The 23,133-nt window shown below is 39.8% G+C and overlaps 1 protein-coding gene across 2 annotated transcripts in view; it reads left to right on the plus strand.

The window, feature by feature from the left end:
* Nucleotides 1–23,133, plus strand: part of HECW1 (HECT, C2 and WW domain containing E3 ubiquitin protein ligase 1) — a 265,943-nt gene that overhangs the window by 201,791 nt on the left and 41,019 nt on the right. For both annotated transcript variants that reach the window (XM_086743039.1, XM_086743038.1), the window contains 9 exons: nucleotides 3,186–3,316; nucleotides 6,019–6,140; nucleotides 8,641–8,826; nucleotides 9,433–9,567; nucleotides 17,097–17,202; nucleotides 17,393–17,489; nucleotides 19,577–19,660; nucleotides 20,700–20,809; nucleotides 22,975–23,095. In XM_086743039.1, coding sequence (XP_086599165.1) covers nucleotides 3,186–3,316; nucleotides 6,019–6,140; nucleotides 8,641–8,826; nucleotides 9,433–9,567; nucleotides 17,097–17,202; nucleotides 17,393–17,489; nucleotides 19,577–19,660; nucleotides 20,700–20,809; nucleotides 22,975–23,095 — 1,092 coding nt within the window. The remainder of the gene's footprint in view (nucleotides 1–3,185; nucleotides 3,317–6,018; nucleotides 6,141–8,640; nucleotides 8,827–9,432; nucleotides 9,568–17,096; nucleotides 17,203–17,392; nucleotides 17,490–19,576; nucleotides 19,661–20,699; nucleotides 20,810–22,974; nucleotides 23,096–23,133) is intronic.

Raw genomic sequence — 23,133 nt, forward strand, 5'->3', positions numbered from 1 at the left:
GCATTTGTCCAGTGGCAATTAATTTCTGTATTTTCAATATGGCGGATAGAATTTTTTAAATTACTGTTGTCCTAAAGCTAATTTCAAATATTTCACATCTCCAGATTTCAGGATTTTGAGGAAAACCACTTTTCATAAATTGTTATTATCAGCACTGTGGAGGACCAGGCTTTGTTTTAAGCACTGATTTCAGAAATACTGTTTTGTTGTATTTCAAACTTCATTATTTGGAATGTTCTTCAGCAAACACACCTGAGAATCGTTTTACGTGAGGCAGCAGCAAACATAGAGCTTGCTGATAGAATTAGCAGCAGCCTGAACTTTTGCTCTAACCTCAAACAAAATTTGGACTCAAAGTCACTTAGCAGTTTGAAAAAACTTGGCACTTTTCTTTTTAAACCAACCTACTCACTTTTCGGCTTCCTGGTTTCATTTGTGGAAGGGAATGGAAAGACCAAAATATTACAAGGAAGCTTGGTATTTCCAGCCCAGCCAAAACCACAAAGCTTTGGAAATTCAGCTTGAAAAAAAATAACCCCATAGCTGTGATTGAGACTACTGCTTTCCTTCTGTGCTCCAAGCTTCCCATTAGCTGTACTAGCCACTGGAGGTTTCAGGGAATGCAAAGCTGGAATCCAGGTGTTGGGCAAACTCCAAAGAGACATCCATACTTCTTCTTTTAAAGACTTTTGCTTATTTTCTACAACGCTACCTGACTTGGTTCTTTGTAAGCAAAGCAGATAACAGCCCTTGATGTTTAAGCTCTGTTGGAAAAATCCTTTGCACTATATGTATAACTAGGCTTGTCTTTGCACTAATTTAAAAGGTAATAAGTAACATAACAAATTATAACCATGATAGTTAAGACAGCCACAGTGTGGTATTTCTAAACCTCCATTTCTTTGACAAATCACTTTGAAAGGAGACTGAAATTTCCAGAGGCGTTCCCATAACTTTTGCACTTTCAATGTTTTCTCCAATTACTTTAGCATTTTCTGGTATTTATATAAGATGATTTTATAGTACTGAGACCCAAAAGAAAAGTGTAGCCTTTTGTTGGCATACAACTAGTGTTACTCTTCATGGTTTGCCAGTAGGGATTTTCTGCCATCTAATTAAATTGAAGCTACAAGGTTTTTTTATATGTGTGCTTATATTCCTTGATTATATGAACTTTTCCCCCCCCCCCCCTTGCTGTTGCATGTGGGTGTTGTAAAACTCCTCCAGCACTAGAATGGAAAGTTCATTCAATTGCCTGCAGTCAAGTGAATAAAAATGTAAAATATGGGTCTAAAAAAGAGAGTTTAAAACTGCAGTAAATTAGTGCTGTTGCAAAACCTGGTATGAGAATTTCCTTGTAAAGATGGATGTTTACTTAAACACAGAACGCCCAATTTTGTAAAAAGAAAATTCTGAAGTTGCTGTTTATTGAGCTGTCAAGATATACACTAAATGTTGCTTCAGATGACTTTCAGTACTGGGGATACACATAGTGCTATGAAAGTTTACCATAAATCTATGAAAACTTTAATTATTTTTCTTAATTATCTCCAGCTCTTCTGCCCAAGATTGGGTTGCAGTGAGCTTCTGGAGATGCTGTCTGTTGAGAGATGTAAAAGCAAAATCCTAACTGCTTGTCTTGTGCCATGTCACTTTGAGGAACTAACTTCTGACTGACTTCTTATTTGGAATAAAGTGTGCGTTAACAAATAAAGAGAGAGAAAGAAACTAGAATTTATAAATCAGAACTTGAGCTGAGGAAAGAAAAGAGAGTGTAAGTCAGAGAAATGAGAGACAAACAGTGCTGGATCAGATTAAATGCAGACAGTAAAGCCATCCTGTTTTATATACACAGAAGTGCAATCCAGAAATAGGGATTAAGAATATTGAGGTGGAGTGAAAGCTAATTAAAATAATTAAAAGAGTGTATTTTCTTTCTTTCCTTTTCTCTTTTTCTGCTTCTTTCTTTCTCTTTCTCCTTATGCTTTCTTTTCTTTCTCTCTCTGTATATAAAATATGTTTTCTTATTTGATAAATAAGCCTTACATTCATAGCTTGCTAGTAGAACCAAAGAAATTTTTATCTCTCATCTTACTCATCTGTCTACGTGAGTTAACAAGTTAACTAGAATTTGTTTTGTGTAGTGCAAATTAAAAACACTCTAGGTTATTCCCACAGCCAGGTATATACTTTGTTCCTGATCTGGTAAAGTATTTAGGATTGGGCTCATCCCTGAGACCATCACTATCCTGTTGACATCAACTAATACAGCAATTAGTTCCATGTTTATTATGGAAATGAGGTTGTTTTTTTTAAGGGATTCGCAGGTTTTTATATTATTTATTTTATATTATTTTATTTTATTTATTTTCTTCTGTCGTCGTCCTCCTCACTGTTGTTTGCTTATCTCTGTATTGTTTCCTTTTCCTTACTGGGCAACGAGTCACCACCCAAGCTAAAAACCCAATCCCACTGATTTCCAAAAGTGGACATAATACTTGCGTCCTCATGCTGTTCACTCAGCTCATGTGTTACATCCTATTCTACTTTTCTGTGGCTGTCCTATCAATTAGATTGTAGCTCTTTGAGGTCACACTACCTACTAGTTTGCGTTTCGTATTGCCTACCAAAATGGAAGGGTTCCCAGCTGCTGGCCATGCAGTATTGTAATAAACATTTTATGAACACTCTTAATAGCCTTCACCTTTTTAGGGCTGAGCGTGTGCATCCAATATTGTAATAAGAAAGACTGAAGGGTACACAGTGCATCACAGGATTGATCCTTACTTTATTGGTTATGCTACTGTAAGACTAAATGAGAGGGGGAACTATGATCCACTGATGGTTTTAGGTTCCAGACATCTAGATTTTTGAAAGGGAAGCCTGGTAGCAACCTGTAGCCTAAATACCTGTCTAAATTTGACTTTTGAGTATTCCTTGTTTTGCACCCTCTGTAGCTATTAACGAGCGGTCAGTGTGAAATGCCATATTTGCAGAATAATGGTTGGCCCAAGTGTGAGTAGCTCCGCCAGTTGAAGAAGAGTCAGGTGTGCTCTTACTCTGCCGAATGCTGAAGACGGAAGGATTGGAATAATTCAAAAACAGTGGTGATTAATAAGGTAGAAAGCACCAGAAAGCTATTCTTTTAACTAAAGCATGTTATTCCGTTCTCTGAATGTATGTAGGTACCAAAATATCCAGCGAACTATTGCAACAGAGCGGACTGAAGATGATGCTGTAGTAAACAACAGGCTGGAGAGAGTTCCCACTGGAGGAGGAAGTGACTCTGAGGCAGAGCCTTCCCAGCCAAGCTCAGGTATGGGGGGAAAAAAAGCTATTGAGTGGTGTGTTCAGTGCCAGTCAGTGATGGCATTCAGTTCTGCATTTCTATGAGAGACTGGAACTTGATTATACTGAGTTGCAAAAGCTAATTAAAATTAAAGAGGTTTAGACTTGAAGCTGCAGGTTTTAGACTTGAAGCTGCAGATATGAAGCTAGATACAAAGGGCCTCAATTCTTTTTTTAACAGCTACTAAGACAGAACATTTTTACTTTAGTAAAGGACTATTTGAAATTAAAATGGAAAAGGCATCATTTTATTCACCTTAGTAGCTGCAAATATGGCACTGTCTTATTTTCTGGGGCATTGCAGTTTATTCTCCCTGGGCATGGCTTCTGCACTGCCACTTTTGCCCATGTGGTCACACCTGCACTGGCCTTGGCATTGAGTATGAAATACTTGTGTCTTTAAAGCTGCAGTTTTGGGATAGCTATGAGCTGATCTAAGTGTGGGCTGCCACTGAAGAAAGTACAGCAGTCTTTTTGCTCATAACTAACTTACGTGGCAGGACCTCACACCAGAGCAAAGAACAGATCTGCCTGAAAAATAACCTTGTTTCTTGTGCTTAGCATTCTTTACAGCCAGATTAGCTCTTTCATCTGGATCATTAGATGACCAGAAAAGAATGAGGGTCAGTATAAAGGAGGAGGATGGAATGTGTACCCAGGGCAGGATGGGTTGGGCATAGAGCAGTTCAGCTCTTTTTGATGGTAGTCATACTCATATTTTCTTAAAACATTTATGAAACCATAGCCTAAGTGTTTTTTTTTTTCAGGTAAGAAACACCAGCAATCAGACTAGTGTCCACTATGCAATTTGTGGACATGCAAAAATAACTACCTGCTTTGTTTGAGAACTTGCACCACCAAAATGAATGGCCTGTTCTCTTCCTTTGGATCATTCTCACCTCCACCTAGCTTTGTGTTCCATGTTGTGTGCTGGAAGTAAATCTGACTTCTTGCCATCCTTTTGCTATCCCTCTGTAAATAGCATTGGCAAAAGGAAAGAACGAACACAATGTCTGCTTGTATTTTCTTAATGTTCCGTGATGGATAGAAAGAATTACACAGAGAAACAGTGAACTTACTTTTTATTTGTTTTGTAACAAGTTTAGAAAAATACTCACTTTTGCCTGTTTGTTTTCCTGATCCATTAGGTGTTTTTAGCTTGAAAATTAATTTTGGCCGAGAATGTTTAATGTTTGATATTCAAAGCTTCCTTGCAGTCCTTTGTATTGCAATTTATAGGAGTTTTTTACCTATACTGGATCTTATAGGGAAAACCCAGTCCTTTCTGTTAGCAGCTGAAATGGAAATGAGGTACACATTGTATTATTAGTATTTAAATTATAAGTAATGTAGTCATTACTTGGAATATGTATAATCATTTGCTATTATAGTCTACCTAATAAAAGTCATTCAGTAGGATTGCTACCAGCCAGTATTTAGGTCAATTTATTATGTAACTTTCACTTTTTTGTTTTAAACTCGAAGAGCTAATGAGTATGATATATGTTATCTTAAGTGATTAGGAAGTGGTTTTTGCTATAGATAATTGTTTTGCTTTTAGGAGAAAAAGTCAGTATTGTATAAAAGGCCAAGAATTAAAAGATCAAGGGTGATGTAAACCACATTAGAATAAAAAAAAAAGCTGCAGTATGATACATTTGCTATTTGCATTTTAATTTAAATGAAAAATGTCGGAAGGAATACAATTTAGGCACATTAATCCAGATTCTATTCACATTAAGCCAGTATAAATCCATTTAACTCCAGCAATGGATCCAGTCCGCAGTTTTAATTGAATAAAATAATATGATGTGTCTAGTAGAAAGAAAAAAAAAAAGATATAATTGATAGGAAGAAAATGGGAATCTATATTTATTCTGTTGCTGACTTCTGCATCCAATTTCCTTGAACTGCAAGTAAAAGTTGGCTTGTATTTTTAAATGCCAGAACTGTACACTCAAGCCATAATTTCATGGTGGCTGTAGAAGGTCAAGGAGTTCCCACCTCTACAGAGCTATATCCTTAAATGCTCGGTTCTGCTCCTGTGCTGTATCATGGGTTGATACAGATTAAAAATAATCCCTTTGTTTCTGTTTTTGTTTTCTTTACAAGTCCCCAAAACCATGGACTTAACAAAAATAATGCAATTACAAGTAAAGGGCAACGCTTTGCAGCACCAACATGAATGTCAGTGGCTGAGCAGGGGGCTTCCTTAACCCAGTCTTGCTACCAAATGCTTTCTGCAGCTGAACCCCTCAGGCTGGGTTGGGAAATTGGATCGCTCTAAAATCAGCACTGGGGGGAACCAGTCAGCACCTGAGTGACAGTATTGAACCAAACCATCAACTGGTAAAAGCTGTTGTGGTCACATTGATATTTAGACACAGCAGTAGATATGACACAGAGTTTTATAACATACAGTACCAAAAAGCATCCAGCTCCTACCCTGCTACTGTAAGCACTGCACCACTAACCAAGCATAAGGAGAACATCTACCAGTTTGCCAGCAGGCTTGTCTTGGAAACAAAAAGAAGGTAGGTGCATTGGGCAGGATGGTGGCTTTTTTTTTATACTGTCACTTTTGCAGCCATTCAGTAAAGGTTAAATGATAGACTACACTTGCCACTACATTAATAAGATTTTGCTGCTTTTTTTTTTTTTTTTGTCCAGAGATTAGGAGGGAAGGTTCACTTTCTCCTGTGAATTCTCAAAAAATCACCTTATTACTGCAGTCTCCAGCTGTGAAGTTCATCACCAATCCTGAGTTCTTCACTGTGCTGCACGCAAACTATGTGAGTAATTATAATTTACTCTCTCACACTACTGATTTCTGAATACAAACACTGCACCCCAGGCCTTCAGGGAGAATGCATGAATTTACATTGCATGACTCAGGGCTCAGTTATCCTTTCTGAGCACCAGACCAGGTTGGGGACACTACAGGCAGGCTGCTTCAAGGAAACTCTTGCTGGGATTCTGCCTCGCACAAGGAATTCCCTGTACAGAGAAGCTTGTTAATATTATCCTTCCAGAATAAGCAGGAACCCTTGGTTTCGGCTTGGTTGATTCTGTAGTCTGTTGCTGCAGGGAGTGAGGTTGTTGCCTTTCAAGCCATGTTCCTGAGAAATCTTACTCAGATACCACCAAGTCTCAGGGAAACAGAGGGAAAAAATTGACTCCTGCAGTTTACACTCCTAAGAAGCAGGTACAAATGGCCTTTCTTTTTGAAGGGAAAAGAAATTAAAACACTTCAGGAGTTGCCTCACCACAGGTCTTCAGCTAACTACAGAAATCAGGTTTTGGCTGTGGCGTTTTGTGGGTTGAAGCCAGCTGTCCATCTCCAAGCATCTGCCAGAGATTGTTGCCCATGAAATCTTGCAGAGGAAGGGGCATGTGAACTCATCTGCCGTTGCCTGAACTAGGTCACGGAGTGCACATAATTTATTCCATTGACAGGGTGATATATGATGATTTATAGCTGGGAGCAAAATCATTTTCATTCAGCATGATTGTTTGCAAAATGAGTGACTGATTCCATAGTGGTGTAAGGAACAACTCACAAAAGACTGAATCTCCATTTTATATCTCACTGAAATTTTAAAAAGCCAAGACAGACATTCAGTTTGAGCTTATAAAGTTGTCTCTAATATCAGAGCCAAAATAATCTATTGAAACATCTGTCAAATGGTCATACAGATTCCACTTGTACAGAAATAATGGCCCACATAACTTTTGGTTTAACATGGTTGTAATATTTTAACCACAAGCCCCTATTAAAAAGCTATTAATTATGCAGATGAAGTTGGGATTGGAAAATGTTATCCAGCAGTTAGAACTATAAGGGAAAGGCTCTCATTTTTCAGTTATTTTATTTCCATGGAGGGATAAAACTACATTACATTTTTTGTTTCCCTAGTGCAGCTAAGAGATACTCAGACATTGATCACACATTAGATCAAAATACAACTTTTGTCATGGATTAGGCTGGGATCTTAGCAATTTGTGACCCTGAAGCTTTCCTAGGTCATAACCAGGTCACATCTTCAGGGCAGAGATCATATCTCCGTGATTTCATAACATTTACCAATTTGCTATAATTTTAGGGACCCTGTGCTGTAGGGAATATTCTCAGTGCTACCGCCACCATAAATCCTTACATAATAAAGATAATACTTGTAAATGTTTTATTGCATTATGGTGGTTAAAATGCATTAAAAATACACAGAAATTGAGAATTTGAAGCTGTTGCATCAGATTCTCTGGACGGATTACAGGTGTGCACACTGGGGCTCACTTCACTGGAAACGCAAGTCCTCCAGTGATCCTTTATTACTCTAGTGAGTAATTAAATCCTTTGGGCTGACCAACAGAACCAATGCACTCATTTTCTCTCTACTTAAATGCTCAGAAGGGTTGCGGGTTTTTTTAGAGTTTCCTACCCTGTCCTGTGGAGGTTTTTGCCTGAAGTAAAAGATCCCAAGAGCAGCCTGTAGATGAGAAAAAGTGTTGTCACCGCAAGTGTATTTTCTGGTGGTCTATCCTTGAATATACTGTGGCAACAAATATAGTGGCCCCTGTTCTGCAGCACTAACTCACTCAGGTCTGCCTCAGGGCACGTTCCTCTAAAAGGTCTATTTAATGTCCATTATGAGGTACAACTAGCTGCCTGAGGGGTGGCATTCATCTCACTGATGAAAACATCTTCATCTGACATGCTTTGTAGTCAGTGCAGAAACAAATATTCAGTTCCAGGAAACGATTCGTATCTTCCAAAAATAGACAATTGAAAGTGTCTGTTTCTGTCCTCTGGCTATAAAGTGACCATTAATAACATAGAAAGCTTAGATGTAGACATCTGGACTGCAGTCCTCTTAAGTTCACGAATCGTATCACAAGCATCTTGATTTGAATTACAGCATAAATACATGTTCACAGCTGTCTTTGCATCTCTCTGGCATCATCCAGTCACACCGATGAAAGCAACAAAATAGACACAACTACTTGCATCTTGAGTGTGTGGTGTTTTAGCTGAGCATCTTTTTGGAGTGCACTAGAAAGGCAGTTTACGCACAAGCTAATTGTGCAGAATGTGTGAGATGTTTCGCTTTCTAGATTGTATTTCTTTCTTCTAGGTGTTTGTATAAACTAGTTAATCAAATCAAATCAATGAGGTGGAAATGATTCTTTAATAGGATTTGTTTCACTTCTTTGGATGTATGTTCCATGAAATAACCAAATATGTTGTTTTGATGTCAGAACTGGTTTTCCTCATTTCTGTTTTCCATCTCCTAGAGTGCCTATCGAGTCTTCACTAACAGTACCTGTTTGAAGCATATGATTCTGAAGATCCGTAGAGATGCTCGTAATTTTGAGCGCTATCAGCACAACAGAGACCTAGTGAATTTTATCAACATGTTTGCTGATACCCAACTGGAGCTTCCTCGTGGCTGGGAGATAAAAACTGACCAGCAGGGCAAGGTAAGAGAGCCATCAAAACTAATTTCTTGTTTAACACAGCACATTGATCGCTAAAGGTTCCTTCCTTCTTGACTCAAAATTGTTGAAGGTTTGGTTTAAACAACACAAGCAGCAAGCAGGGTTATTTGGAAGCAGAAAAAACGTTCAAGAACAAATATAGCATAGTGGTGACCCTCTGTCTTTCAGTGGAATATCACACCTTAGCCAAGGCAGCATTGGACTAAGAAAAAAGTTCAAGCCTGAGCTTGGATCTGTCATGACTGCAAAATTTGGCATAGTGTCTCTGCCTCCAGTGAAGCTTTGCCAAATGACTTCTGGAACCCCCAAAAAGGCTAAAGCAGTTTTCCTTGGTAATTTTATTCTCTTCTGTCTTGTTTAGTTCTTGGCTATCACACATCATTTTGACCTACGTAGCTTCAGGTATTTTCCAAGAGCTATTCTAGCTTTGGCTAAGAAGGTTGTGGTGTTTGCAGAGATCTTCCATGGACTGTGCCTGAACAGGGTATTTCTGACACGATTGCCAATGGTTTTAACTTTATGACCCCACAATACCATCACAGTGTTGGCAATCTTACAAAAAAAAACCATTGTTCCTGTGTGTTTCAGTCTTTCTTCGTTGACCACAACAGCCGGGCTACCACTTTCATAGATCCCAGGATCCCGCTGCAGAATGGTCGTCTTCCTAATCACCTGACTCACAGGCAACATCTTCAGCGACTTCGTAGCTACAGTGCTGGAGAGGTAACAGTGCTAGCATCAATACAGTAACTTTTGACAGCAATCTTCTGTAGAATTAAAAGCACTTCTTATCGTTGAAATGTGTTTAAACAGACTGTCTTGCAGATTTTTATCTTCGAAAGGAAATAAGGGACTTTTTTTCTTTCCAAAGGGTTTATCTCAGAGCTTTCTGGTAATGAAAATTTACATTTTGACCATTTTCAGAGTAAAATAAGAAACAAGGAAAACTAAATAACCAAAATTAAATGATGGCAAAATAGATTTTAAAAGAATCCATATTTGACATCCTAGTCTTGCTTTAGTAAAGGAAAGTAATTCATTATTTTTCTGGCCTGATACTCAGTAGCCTCATATCTTTCTTCATTCCCCACTGTGACACTGTGCTCTGAAGAGATACGCTCCCTAGCAGATGTACTAATGTATGTTGAGGTTCACTTCCCTAGCTTTCAATCACATTAAACATCTTTCCTATTTTTCATGGGGATGATTTTTATCACTGAGGGGCATGGGCAGGACTGATAAAAGCATAAATCCTGGGTTTGTACCGTGGATTTAAGGAGGAAAAAGTGCCGGCAATCAAATTCTTCATATAGCAAATCCGTATAGTTGAAGATTTGTAAAGATTGAAGCTGAACATGAGTAGAGATTAATTATCACCAAAGGATCTTCCTCTTCCAGAAAAACATCTGGAGAAATGCTTGTGAAACTAACATTAAAATTTATTGCAGCAGGACCAGTCTGAACACCTCCCACTGCCAAATGGGGTTGGGATCAGGAGCTGACTAGTGTGTGAGGTCAGTACTTCAGGACCAAAGGCAGACTAGGCATAAGTAGCTTCCCCATCTTGGGTGAATATAGGAACTTACTTTCCAAAGATACCAGTTTATCATATAGGGAGAAACTCTTCAGCAGAGCCTGTTGTGATAGGACAAGGGGTAATGGTTTCAGAATACAGGGAGGTAGATTTAGATTGGATATTAGGAAAAAATATTTTCCAATGAGGGTGGTAGAACACTGGAACAGGTTGCCCAGAGAGCTGGTGGATGCCCCATTCCTGGAAACATTCAAGGCCAGGTTGGACAGGGCTCTGAGCAACCTGATCTAGTCAGACACGTCCCTGCTCCTTGCAGGGGGTTGGACTAGATGACCTTTAAAGGTCCTTTCCAACCCGGACTATTCTATGATGTGTTTCAATCATATCTTCCCACCAACTGAGCAACTTCCCTGTGCCAACAGCCCGCAGTTTACTGTTGCTATTGTGACTGAATTATTGATGTGAAAGTGAAAGTCACCTGCATGATGATTCATATTTGAGCCTGTGCTTGCCTGGGGCTTGCTTACAAATTCACTGTGTCTGGAACAGAAACACTGCTGAGCAATTCAGATGACCTAGCCAAAAAAATACACTTGGTTTTGCAAGTGCTGGCAAGGCTGGCAAAGAACAATTTGCAATAATTCCAAAATACCAAGGAAAGGGAAGGGAGTGAAAAGCATTGAATACTTTTGAGTAATGATTCTCTGAAGAAATTGTAAACTGTTCATCGAGGCCACTGATTTGGCATGATTACCAATGAAACAGAGCCTTTTGTCTAGGGAGTCATCAGTGCTGGCATCTTCATCTTGCAGTCTCAGTGGCCTGGGACCTACAGTGCTTCTGCACCCTTGTTGAGGTCAGTAGCTTCCCCTCTGGAAATATCTGCTGCTCCACTGGAAGGACTCCCATTGATTTCCAAGGACTTTGTATTGATGCCTAAAAGCCCACCATTTACAAGGAAAAAATTCAACCGTTTGCAACTCAGCCCATTTATTAAAAGCCACATGTTCCATGCTGTTTGTTCCAAATATATCTGGATGTGCTTTTGTCCTATTAATCATGTCTGTAGGGACACACCTGAGGCTTTGTCCTGGCCATGTGTCAGCTGTCTGCAGTCCAGCTGGTTTCTCTGCTGAGCAGGTCCTGTGGCCTATGGAATCTGTCACCAGGACAGTATAAAGGACCAGAAAAGACAACCACCAGTTTTGAATGTCATGTACAGATCACAAATGAGCCTGAAGGAGAGCAGAACAGTGCAGCTTCAGTCATGATTGCTTGCAGGTGCCAGAGAGGGTATAGAAAAGAGGCAGGGTAATGAGAGGAAAAACTCTACCCCACTGCCTTGATGCACACACCTGACATCCTGCCCAAGTGCCAAACATGTTGCCAGAGTGTTGTGTGGACTTCCTAGGGACTTTGTGACACTGAGTGATCAGCTGAGGAAAAAGCAGACAAAAAATCATAGGCAGATGAGCCCCAAGTGGGAAAAAAAGAAATACCCCAGCTTCACGCATTCAGCAATGGCTCTTAGCTGAGTCACCATAAAGAAATTATTATAGTTTTAAGAAATTGTGGTCTCAGTACTCAACAGTGGACAAAAAGGCAAATATAATATCTGGAATTCTTAGAAAATTAATAGAAAGATCTGTTTAATCTGGGAAAGGACAGACATTATAGGAATTGAGTTTTGGTAGTAAAAGCCAAACCGATTCAATTAAAATAAGGCAGGGTTGAAATTCAGTGAGAATGGTTCACTATAGGAACTAATGATTATGTGGGTATTGGGTTTCCATTTCTTCATATTTTCAGGCCAAAATATAGTGCAAAAGCCAGTTTTGTCTTAGTCACCAGTAAGTTTCTGAGCTCCCTGGCCAGAGGCAGTCCAGTGAATAGGTTGTGGAGTGATCTCCTCCACTCATTTCCATGACATCCATGAATCTTTTAAATTCTTTTGGCTCATCAAAATGTGGCCTTGATTCCTGCCTAATAATCTGTGGTGTTGAAAATAATACCTTGCAATACTAACAAAGAATTCATTTTTAGCATTTTTAAAATTCCCTCATGAAATTGGAACATAAAAATATGCTTTCTCAGATATGGCTGGTTTTTTTGTTTTATGACATTTAAAATTCATTCTCAGTAGAGAACAGAAATAGCCATTGCACAGCTTCTGTAGAAGGCTGGCTGTTGCTTCCAAGTACTTTTATTCATGGCCCACCCCAACTATGAACAGTCCAAGCAGAGATTAAAACTGCCCTTTATCACTTAATCTTTGTGTGGTGGGCTGTTTTTCAAAAAATTACCTGTGCATATAATAGCACTCTATTTCCCTCTTCCAAGAAAGAAAGCATTCATTTCATAAATTATTCTGTAATATTTATGCTTTTCTTTGTCTTGAAATATTCTCCTAAATGAAGGATCTCTGTAAAAACATTTAATGTGCACTAGACATCGATTTTAAATGGTATTATATATGAATTTGACAAAAATGCTACAGATTCTGTAGTAAGCACTTCTTTCAGGGTATCAGTCTTTTACAGGAAAAATGTGATTGACGTTGTTACCTGATTTTTGAAAGAAAAGTTCAAGTAGCTATACTGACCATCAGTAACTAAAAGAAGATAGGCCACTAAGCGCTTCATTTCCTTCTACCACTGCTATAAACAGAACAGGTCAGAAGCAGTTTCCATGCCCTCTAAGAGACTTTCCATCTGTAATAGAAATCAACATGTATGATTATAGGGTAGACATTTTAAAGACGAAAATAAGAAAGAAGCAGGCATCCATAATGGAGAGGCAAGAGTTTCTGATTAGTAAGAAAAGCAGAGGAAGTACTGGGATATAGCAATCTATAAATCTCCTTCTTACTGACCCAAACTGCAACAAGCAAGCAGCAGTACTCAAACAGGCAGGAGCCTCTCAAATCCAGCAGTGATATAAAGCCCAGGAAAGGGTATTATACCGCTGAAAGGCTCCTGTGATAGTTTGGACTCCACTCTGGTTGCAGCATCCCAGGATCAATTGCAAAGCTGTTAAGCCCTGACATAAATCTGTCCGATTACCATGCGCTAGATGAACCAGGTCAGTAAATCATTAGAGGGGTCACTCTTTTTTTTAATTAGAGAATAGTGTGCTAATCTAAATTAAATGATTCAATTAGAAAGTCAAAGTAGACAAGCCGATTGTGATTAAACACTGAATTGGAGCAAACAATTGTACTATATTAGCTAAAAGATTGGAAAGAGGAATGTTAGCAGAATTGAAATTAATTAGACAGCTGGGAATTTTTCTGTTGTGTTGCCGGAGTAAAATTGATTAGAGGTGTAAATGTGTGAAGACCATGATCCAAACACAGCATTAGTGATGCCTGATGATGGTGATGAAGAGAAGTACAGCATCACAGAGTGTGTAGTTTATTATTTTAAGGTGCATACAGAATTGGATTCTTACAATCTAGATTACTTTAGCTGTTAAACTGGAATTGAGAAGAAGGAAAGGAAGAAGCAGATGTTTCTGTTCACAGGCTCTTGACACATTTCCTTTCTGAATTCTTGCTTCAGGAGAAATATGTTCAGGCGCACAACTCAGCATCACTGGAAAGCTAGCCAAAGCAAAACAAAAACAAAACCAAAACAAAACAAAAAAAAAAAAACAACAACGAAAAAAACAAACCAGTTGACATGAGCAAGAGGAGGATCCAGTTGCAGGCTGGGCAGAATCATAGAATCATAGAATCATAGAATGGACAGGGTTGGAAGGGACCTTCAAAGGTCATCTAGTCCAACCCCCCTGCAAGGAGCAGGGACATCCCTGACTAGATCAGGTTGCTCAGAGCCTCATCCAGCCTGGCCTTGAACGCTTCCAGAGATGGGGCCTCCACCACCTTTCTGGGCAACCTGTTCCAGTGTTCTATAACCCGCATCGTAAAAAATTTTTTCCTAATTTCTAATCTAAATCTACCCCCCTCTATTTTAAAACCATTACCTCTCGTCCTATTGCAACAGGCCCTACTAAACAGCCTCTCCCCATCTTTCTTGTAGGCCCCCTTGAGGTACTGGAAGACCGCTATCAGGTCTCCCCGGCGCCTCCTCTTCTCCAGGCTGAACAGCCCCAACTCTCTCAGCCTGTCCTCATAAGAGAGGTGCTCCAGCCCTTTTATCATCTTCGTGGCCCTCCTCTGGACCTTCTCCAACTGGTCCATGTCCTTCTTGTGCTGGGGGCTCCAGAACTGGACACAGTACTCCAGGTGGGGTCTCACCAGGGCAGAGTAGAGGGGGAGAATCACCTCCCTCAACCTGCTGGCCACGCTTCTCTTGATGCAGCCCAGGATGCGGTTGGCATTCTGGGCTGCAAGGGCGCATTGCCTGCTCATGTTAAGCTTCTCATCCACCAGCACTCCCAAGTCCTTCTCCTCAGGGCTGCTCTCAATCCATTCCCCGCCCAGCCTGTATTTGTGCCTGGGATTGCAATGACCTAGGTGCAGGACCTTGCACTTGGCCTGGTTGAACTTCATGAGGTTGGCACGGGCCCACCTCTCCAGCCTGTCAAGGTCCCTCTGGATGGCATAAGAAGTGCCATGCAGTTCTGAAATGTGGAGCAAATAAAAGCTGGTGCTAATTTTTGTAGGAGACTGGGGTTTAACTACTCTGTTACACCTTCATTTCTCCCTTCCTACCATCTATTCAGTAAATCTATGTGTAGCAACAAGGACGCGGGATTTGTCTTTGGCAAACATGAGTGAGAGATCACCCTTAAAAACAGGCTCACCCACCATCTGCACTCATACGCAAGCCCGTTCTACAAGGGGTTGTGGAGAGGCATCCTCACCTGATCTCCAGAGCTCCCTGGAAGTGGAGAAGCTGAGCACAACATGATGCCTTAGCACCGTCCCACACATGCTTGCTAACAGCCACTCACAGGCCAGAGTGTGGTCTTGACTACGCTGTCCAGGAAATGGCTCTTCCCAGAAGGGCTTCGTGCCTGTTATGGCAGTAGGGCACCTCTTGCACCTAAGCTGCCTCCTTCTTCCATAGCATAGAGTGAATGCCATAAGGGCCACATGGTGCCTGTCAGGGTGGATGCCTGGCTCACAGGGCAAAAACTGACTTGCAGTGTCAGCTGGCGCATGGGGATGTGAGAAGGAGACAGAGGCAGAAGATTTAGCACATCACAAAGGGACTTAGTGAATTGTGTATGACCTGCTTGAAAGTTCTTCCTCTTTTTAAAGGTGAGAAGGGTTGGACCAAGCTTAGCATATCAGTCCATGTGGGCTTGACTGTTCTCCCTGACACTCTTCTAGTTGGGAGATGTATACCAATATAAAATGGGTGCAAGTGACATCATAATTGAATGACAGAGTGAAATATTCACCATGCATTTTCACAGCAGTTTTATGTTTTCAATTACAGTCTATTTAATTAGAATCATTAATATTTTTCATTGTTTAACCTGTGTATTGACATGTATCAAGTGCATTTACTGGTATCTTGTTACATATAAACTCTTTATGCTTTATGTGCTCCAAAGGCAACTTGCCAGTCACATTTAGTTTCTCGATTTTCATTTATATCCAGTTGGAAGACGTGACATTTGGCCGTACCACTGAAAATGGATTGGCACCATTTGCTTGGATGCAGAGCTAAGCATTTAAAATATTGAACCAGGGGCAATTTCTTCCTGAAGTGGTTGCCAAGTACTACAATTTGTGCAGTGAGAAAGGAGCAGCCATTAGTCCAGTTAAATGCCAATTGGAATTCCTAATACATCTTGTCCTGATACAGGGTGTCCTCACACTGATTTTGTAGCAGTACTCTTCTGTTGGCTTCACCATGGCCATATTCTGGAGGAACACATATGAGAGAGAGGTGTGTTCCCCTCAGCTTGCGCAAGTCCCCAGAGAGTTACCTACGAAGTTATGACTTACTGAAGACAGATTGCCAGACCTCATTCTATGGCTTTTAATATCCCCATACCTAAGTGTTTTCCCACCTTTTAATGTATCTGCCTTCCTGACATGATTCCCTTCACTAAATACTATGTTTAGGATAGTGGCATTTTTTAAGTGCCTCAGTTAAGTGGCCATAATAAATTTCCTTCTTATTACCCTTTTCATCAGCTCTTCGGATTATGTTCTCTTTTCAATGTGTATAATTCAAATTGTATTTCTGGTAATGCAGGTTAGGCAACCCCCTTTTGCAATGAGATAGCCCTTTTCTGCCCTGTGATCTACATAGATACACCTTCCTCCTGTTATTTCCAGTATTAAATTTCCCTTCAACAATGCTAAGTGAACATGTTGCAGTGTTGTGGGTTTTTTCTTTTTTTTCAAATTAACATTGCTGTAAAAACCTTGAAGTAAATGCAGTTATGCTAGAACAAGAGACTGTATATCACAGAGATTTTATTTTCTTTGAACCAGAGAATTCCGTCACTGCAGTACCTTTACTTCTGGATTCTGGTGCTTTCTCTGCAGCATCAGAGATATGAGATAGGTGTGGATAATTGTGTCCCTCCATTTGGAAGCACAGAATTACCTGCCTTTTTTAAGTTGGATGAAGTATAAAGCTACAATTTTCATGCAGACTTTTTGTCCTTCAGTCAGTCAGCATCATGGACCATTCTGAAGGTCACAGAAGTAAAGATGAGAAACCTTTTTACTGACTGACGTGCTAGCAATGGTCAGTTTTGATCATTCTTTCCCTTTCCTCTAATGTTGTAGGCCTCCGAAGTCTCTCGAAACAGAGGAGTTACTCTGTTAGCCAGACCAGGCAATAGTCTTGTAACAGCTATTCGAAACCAGCACCATCATGAGACATTACCTCTAGGTAAGCCAAGTTTCTCATTTCTTTTCAAAGCAGTGCTCACAAAGATGCTTTTTAGAACCTCTCATCAACCACATGAACTGCTTCATGTTGCCCTGTGCCTCGATCGCAGTGCAGTCACTGTCACAGTGATGTGACCAGGCCCTCTCAATGGTAGATAAAGCCTCTGAATTTTTTTTTTTTTCTTTTCCAGCTTACAATGACAAGATTGTTGCATTTCTACGCCAACCCAACATTTTTGAGATGCTGCAGGAGCGTCAGCCCAGCTTGGCCAGAAACCATGCGCTCAGGTACCACTTTTTTTCCAGACTGCTGAAACCAAATTCCAGGAAGGACTTTGTGTAGTGGGGAAAACCAAATTCCAGTAACTGTAGTATTTGGGCCCCATATGGAACTGTCACCATTAAGGAGTAGGTGTGGACCACCAGAGTCTATGTAGTTACTATGGTTATTTTCCAGAGACGCTCAAGAAGTAAGAAGAACCAAAATAACTGTAGGCAAGTAGTGACATACCCAATTTCTGCTCTAAGTATTTCTGAATAGCAAAAATTCTGTCTTCACCTACATTTATCACTTTGCTTTTCAGAAGATAGGATTAAAATTGTGTTTGAATGGAAGTCAGCAGCAAAACCCCTGTAACTTCTGCAGAACCAGGATTTTACCTCATGGTTGGATTTACACCCAGGCCGTGGACGTAGTCACCCTAGATTTTATAAAGAAATAGGAACATTGTGAAGCAGATTGTACCCCTGCCTTTAATCTTTCTCACTTATGACTTAATGGAAGTCCTTTCCAAAGTAATTAAATTGTGTCTTTCGTTTTCTTATACCCATTCCTTTCCTATTAGGAAAAGTACAGGACAATTTAAACTCATTCTAATTCCAAAGGTTAAATTAATTGTTTTGGCCAAGAACCTAAGCTGGCATTAGTCAGTCTCAGCAATGCCAGTATGCACCAGCTAAGAGTTTGATGGAGAATTTAGTTTGTACTGTGCAGTAAAAAGTGCAGCTGCGGGACTGGTAAAGGAGGAAAGGAAGAGTAAGGCAAGGACCTTCAAGTTCCTGCAGTGCAATTTCTGCTGATAGCCTTACTGACTTGTTTACCAGCGAGGACCAGACAAAGAGTTCTTTGGGTGGCTGGATGAGGCTCTGAGCAACCTGATCTAGTCGGGGATGTCCCTGCTCCTTACCAGGGGGGTTGGACTGGATGACCTTTGAAGGTCCCTTCCATCTCTAACCATTCTATGGGTGTGAGGATTAGAATTCCTTCCTGGAGGAATTAATACATTCAAATAAAATCAGGGAGACAGAATGAAAAATGTTGCCAGTATTCAAGATGTACATTTCTGTAACTGAGGATTTTTTATCTTCACCATCAAATTATTCCAGACTGGTTTTTTTTCTCAACTGTAATTTCAATTCTCATTGCTCAGAGAACAGATAATGCTTTTATCTCCTTTTGAGCAGAGAACAAAATTGACTAGTGATGGGGACTAGACAGCTTAGCCAGTGCGTAATGAGATTTGTAACAGGATATTGAGCCCTTCGCCTCCAGGTCATTGCTTTGATTGCAGCTTAGGGCAGGAGTGATCCCAACCTACCATCTAATGCTCATACAGCAGGTCTTAAGCAAACTCCTAGGAGGCAAATGTCTGTCTTTTGCAGGGCTTGATTCTGCAATACATTGCAGCCCCACCCAGCAAAGTACTAAAGCACATCCTTGACTTGAGGTGGAATCCTTTGACTTGATACTAGAATAAATATTCTTGAACACTGCCATGCTTTAGAAACTGAAAGACTGGGGTGTAGATCTGTATCTTCCATCCTAATCTGCTGATAGGATCCTACCCTATGTTTCCCACTCCTTATTATCATTCATTTAAACAACAAAATGTATTATTTTACACATATACTGTATCACCTCTGTGTCATCAATTAATAACAAATATATGTTAGAGTGCTATTTGCCAGACAGAACTGACACAGGTAAAGGAAGAGGTATTATGAGAAGTTCTGTTAACAAAAGGTTGTATATTAGATGTAGCCTTAAACAAAAAATCTATCTGTCATTGACCTTAGCTATAGTGCTACGCATGAGCTTGGAGGACTAAGAATCATTCTGTTTTCTAAAATATAGTATAAAATCTCTTGCATTTGGATCAGGAAACTGAATGATATAAATAGATTCTTTTTTTGCAAGTTTGTTCGTGAGATTACAAAATGAATCAAGCAGTTAAGATGTTTGCTATTTTTGTAAGGAGAGAAACAGGAACTGGCAAAATACCAAGGAATAATAACTCTATGAGTAGTTAATGCCTTGATAATGGCATGCTTGCTTTTTTTTTTTTTTTTCCTCAATAATATCATTTATGTTTTAGGGAGAAGATCCATTACATTCGGACAGAGGGTACACATGGGCTTGAAAAGTTGTCCTGTGATGCAGATTTAGTAATTCTGCTGAGGTAATCAATTTGATCAAAAGCGTAATGTCATTACTTATGGTACCAGAGAAGCTGGCTAGCTCTTTCTCAGCATAATTGAAAAGATTTTGTTAAATCTTCCAGGTCATTTTTAATTAGAATAGGATTCATGTTACTGATAGTCACTCGAAATAATTCAGCCAGAGTGTATCTGTCAGCTCTTACTTCCTGGAAGGCAGCCTCCATCAGTGCAGTAAACTCCATCCCCAGCTAGCTCAGTCAATATAGCTGTTACCATCAAGTAGCAGATAAAAAAAGAATCAGGTCGAAATCTTTCATTTTAGTGGAAAATTCTTATTTCTTTTTTTTAAAGAAGAGGAAAATATTTGTCTTTCTCAGTACAAGTAAATAATGTAACCGCTCATGAAATTGCTAGCTTTACTGCAGCAGCACTGCCCACACACACAGGGCCATGTCACACTAATGAAACCTCGATGTACAGTGCAGTGAGCATTGTTTGAGTAATGTAGATAAGGCTTCAATTTTTATTGGGACCAGGGAGATTGGTCTTTAGGTCCTAGCTACTTTTGTTCAGCACAGATAAGGATTTATTTTATTGTCTTGGTCTTAGTTGGAAACGTTGCATTACCCAAGTTGTTTTGGTTTGCTGTTTAGCGCTACCTAATGCAGGAAGTTTACAACTTAATCCAAATAGTCAAAGAGCTGAGCTATATGAAAATGTGTGACCCAAGAAAAACAACCTTGGAGACAGATGTGTGTCTTTGCTTCTCATTTCTAATGTGTTGAAGTTGTCCCTATTTACTATGTAGACTCAGATCTTTACTTTCTACCAGTAGATTGAGCCACAGTGTTAGGATGAAACCTCTAATAAAATAAATTATGTTCTTCTTTGTTACTGGTGACCATGCCTGATTTGGGAAACCTGTGGATTTCATGAATCCACGAGTTCAGAGTTGTACCCAAACTTATGACCACAACAGATTTGCACCATACTGCATATTTACTTTCCTTCATGTGATGAACGTGAACCAAATCTCTGCCTATCACTTTTTCCATGTAGCCTTTTTGAAGAGGATATTATGTCCTACATACCACTGCAGGCTGCCTTCCACCCTGGTTATAGTTTCTCTCCTCGATGCTCACCCTGTTCATCACCCCAAAATTCTCCAGGTAAGGGAGTGGGGAAAATAGTACAAAATCTTGCATTTCTAGTATTTGTCCTAATAAATACAAAGGGGACGATTCAGAACCAGCATCAGTTGTCAGCTTGGTAGTTCCAGTGCCCGCTCAGAATTTGACCCCCGTTGTTTTTTTTCTGGATCAGTTGCCATTGCTGTTATGTATCTGTTGAAATGTTAACAGTAGCTGAAAAACAGAGATCAGAAATTGCCCATAAGGAAGAAGGTATTTTCCATATTTTCCTTCTTTTTATATAGTTGGAAAGGATTAGGATAAGAGAATGGTGCGCTCCAAACATAACTTACTAACACGGAAGCACATTCATGTTATATGACAGGAGCAAAGAGCAGCTTCCAAATCAAAGGTGTATTTCAATCCTTCCAGTACTCCTGTAAAGTTCAGTCTCCTCTACTCAGTATTGCAAAGACTTCTCTTCTTCCCAAGACTCATCTATTTTAAGACCTGAGGGAATCATCTTGATCATCTAGTCTGACCTCCCGTGTTGAGCCCATTAACTTGGGTTTGGCGGGAAACATATTTTCCAGAAAGACATGCTGTCTGAGAAGGTTATTTCCAGCTGTGGTATGTCTCTGTAGTTATTGTTTATGCTATAGAAATTTGAGGAGCTAATGTCTCCCTTTTGCCAAGATACACAACCCCCACCGCAGTCTCACTGCATGGCTGTGTCCAGTGTCCATTTTGAGAGAATCAACAGAAATGTGATCTGAAGAAATCCAATTTTGGCTGAGCTTTTTAAATATTCATTTAAATTATCTGGTTTCAAACAAAATTAATGGACAAGACACATTCAAATCTTGGAGGTGGCTGTGGAAAATTGAAAGGTTTTTTGATGTGAAGTAGTTAAATGCTGAAGCCTTGCCTATAGGAGGACAGTGTTTTGTCAGAATGTCCTGTTGTCATTAGTGATTTCGATCACCATGGCCAATACAGTTCCTCTCCTCTACATCAGCATCAGGACAGATAAGAAACAAGTCTCCTGCAAGACAAAAGCCTAGATTTTCATGAGAACATGACTTTGGAGAATGTTACAAGAACTGCACTGGTCTTTACCTGTTCTTGTGAAAAGAGAAGGGCAAATTTTCTTTTCCAGCAACATACTGTCTGCTTGCTTACTTCTGCCACTGGTTAAATAGCCCATGAAAACAACCATTCTCTTATGTCCTGGGGGAAAAGAAGTCTAACAGAAGAGTGTCGCAAGGGCTTCTCTGTGCACTGCCTGTAAATATGCCTTTCTGTTTTACCAGCAGAGACAATTAGTAATGTCCTTCCCTCCTGGCAGCCATGGTACTTTGTACTTCCACTAAATGTGATTTTTTTTTTTTTCCCTTCCTGTGGAGGATTTTCTGCCACATTTCTCATAAAAGAGCCTGTTTTTATTGTCTTCTGTAATGAGATAGAGAAATGGGATTTCATGGATCCATTCTTTGACCCTTTATGGCATGGCATTTGTTCATACAAAAGGACTAATCAGCTACTTTGAGAATGCAGACTTCAAAACAAATCAGGTCTTAAATTGCTAAAAAAGTGCTGTATGTGTGAATTATAATAGGAAAATGTAGCATTTCTTTTGATGACACAAAGGAGATTTGTGTTGATAGCTGGAAGTGTTTAATACACAATCAGATTAACTCAGAGAAACCCGATTCCCAGCTTGGCTAGGGTGCTAGGCTCCAGTGAGAAGTCTTCCTTTGAGCTCCAGAGGTTTAATCCTGCCAAGTAAGGAGATCTCCTATACAATGCAGAGGAGAGAGATCTCTTAAAAGTGCAAAAGGGAAAGAAAACCTATATACCATTGACTATGAGTGAGAGTTATGCATGTCAATCTTTCTCATGCCTTTTTGATCCTTGAATTTCTGTTCAGATCAATCATATTTAAAGGCTGAGACAACACAAAGGCACACACAGTTCTTTTAGTGAAGAGAATATAGGGCCTGGATGTCATTGCAATCACTGAATTATAGGAACTTACAACTCCATTAATGCCAGGTAGAACATAAATAATATTGTGTGCACAGTATACCTGTAAAAAGTTCCAAATGCATTTGTTAGCCAGTTCTGTCTGGAAACATCAGCTACATTATTTGGAAAAATTTAAAGCCCCTTACACTTTAGGATGCTGTTCATTTTCCCACCAGGACTGCAGCGAGCAAGTGCAAGAGCACCTTCTCCATACAGGAGGGACTTTGAAGCCAAGCTGCGCAATTTCTATCGAAAACTTGAAGCCAAAGGGTATGGGCAAGGTCCAGGTAAAATTAAGTGAGTATCATTACAAGTCACTCAAATAGTCTAACATG

This window comes from Chlamydotis macqueenii, chromosome 2, assembly GCF_036417535.1.
Source record: "Chlamydotis macqueenii isolate bChlMac1 chromosome 2, bChlMac1.mat, whole genome shotgun sequence".
In the NCBI taxonomy this organism is placed as follows: Eukaryota; Metazoa; Chordata; class Aves; order Otidiformes; family Otididae; genus Chlamydotis; species Chlamydotis macqueenii.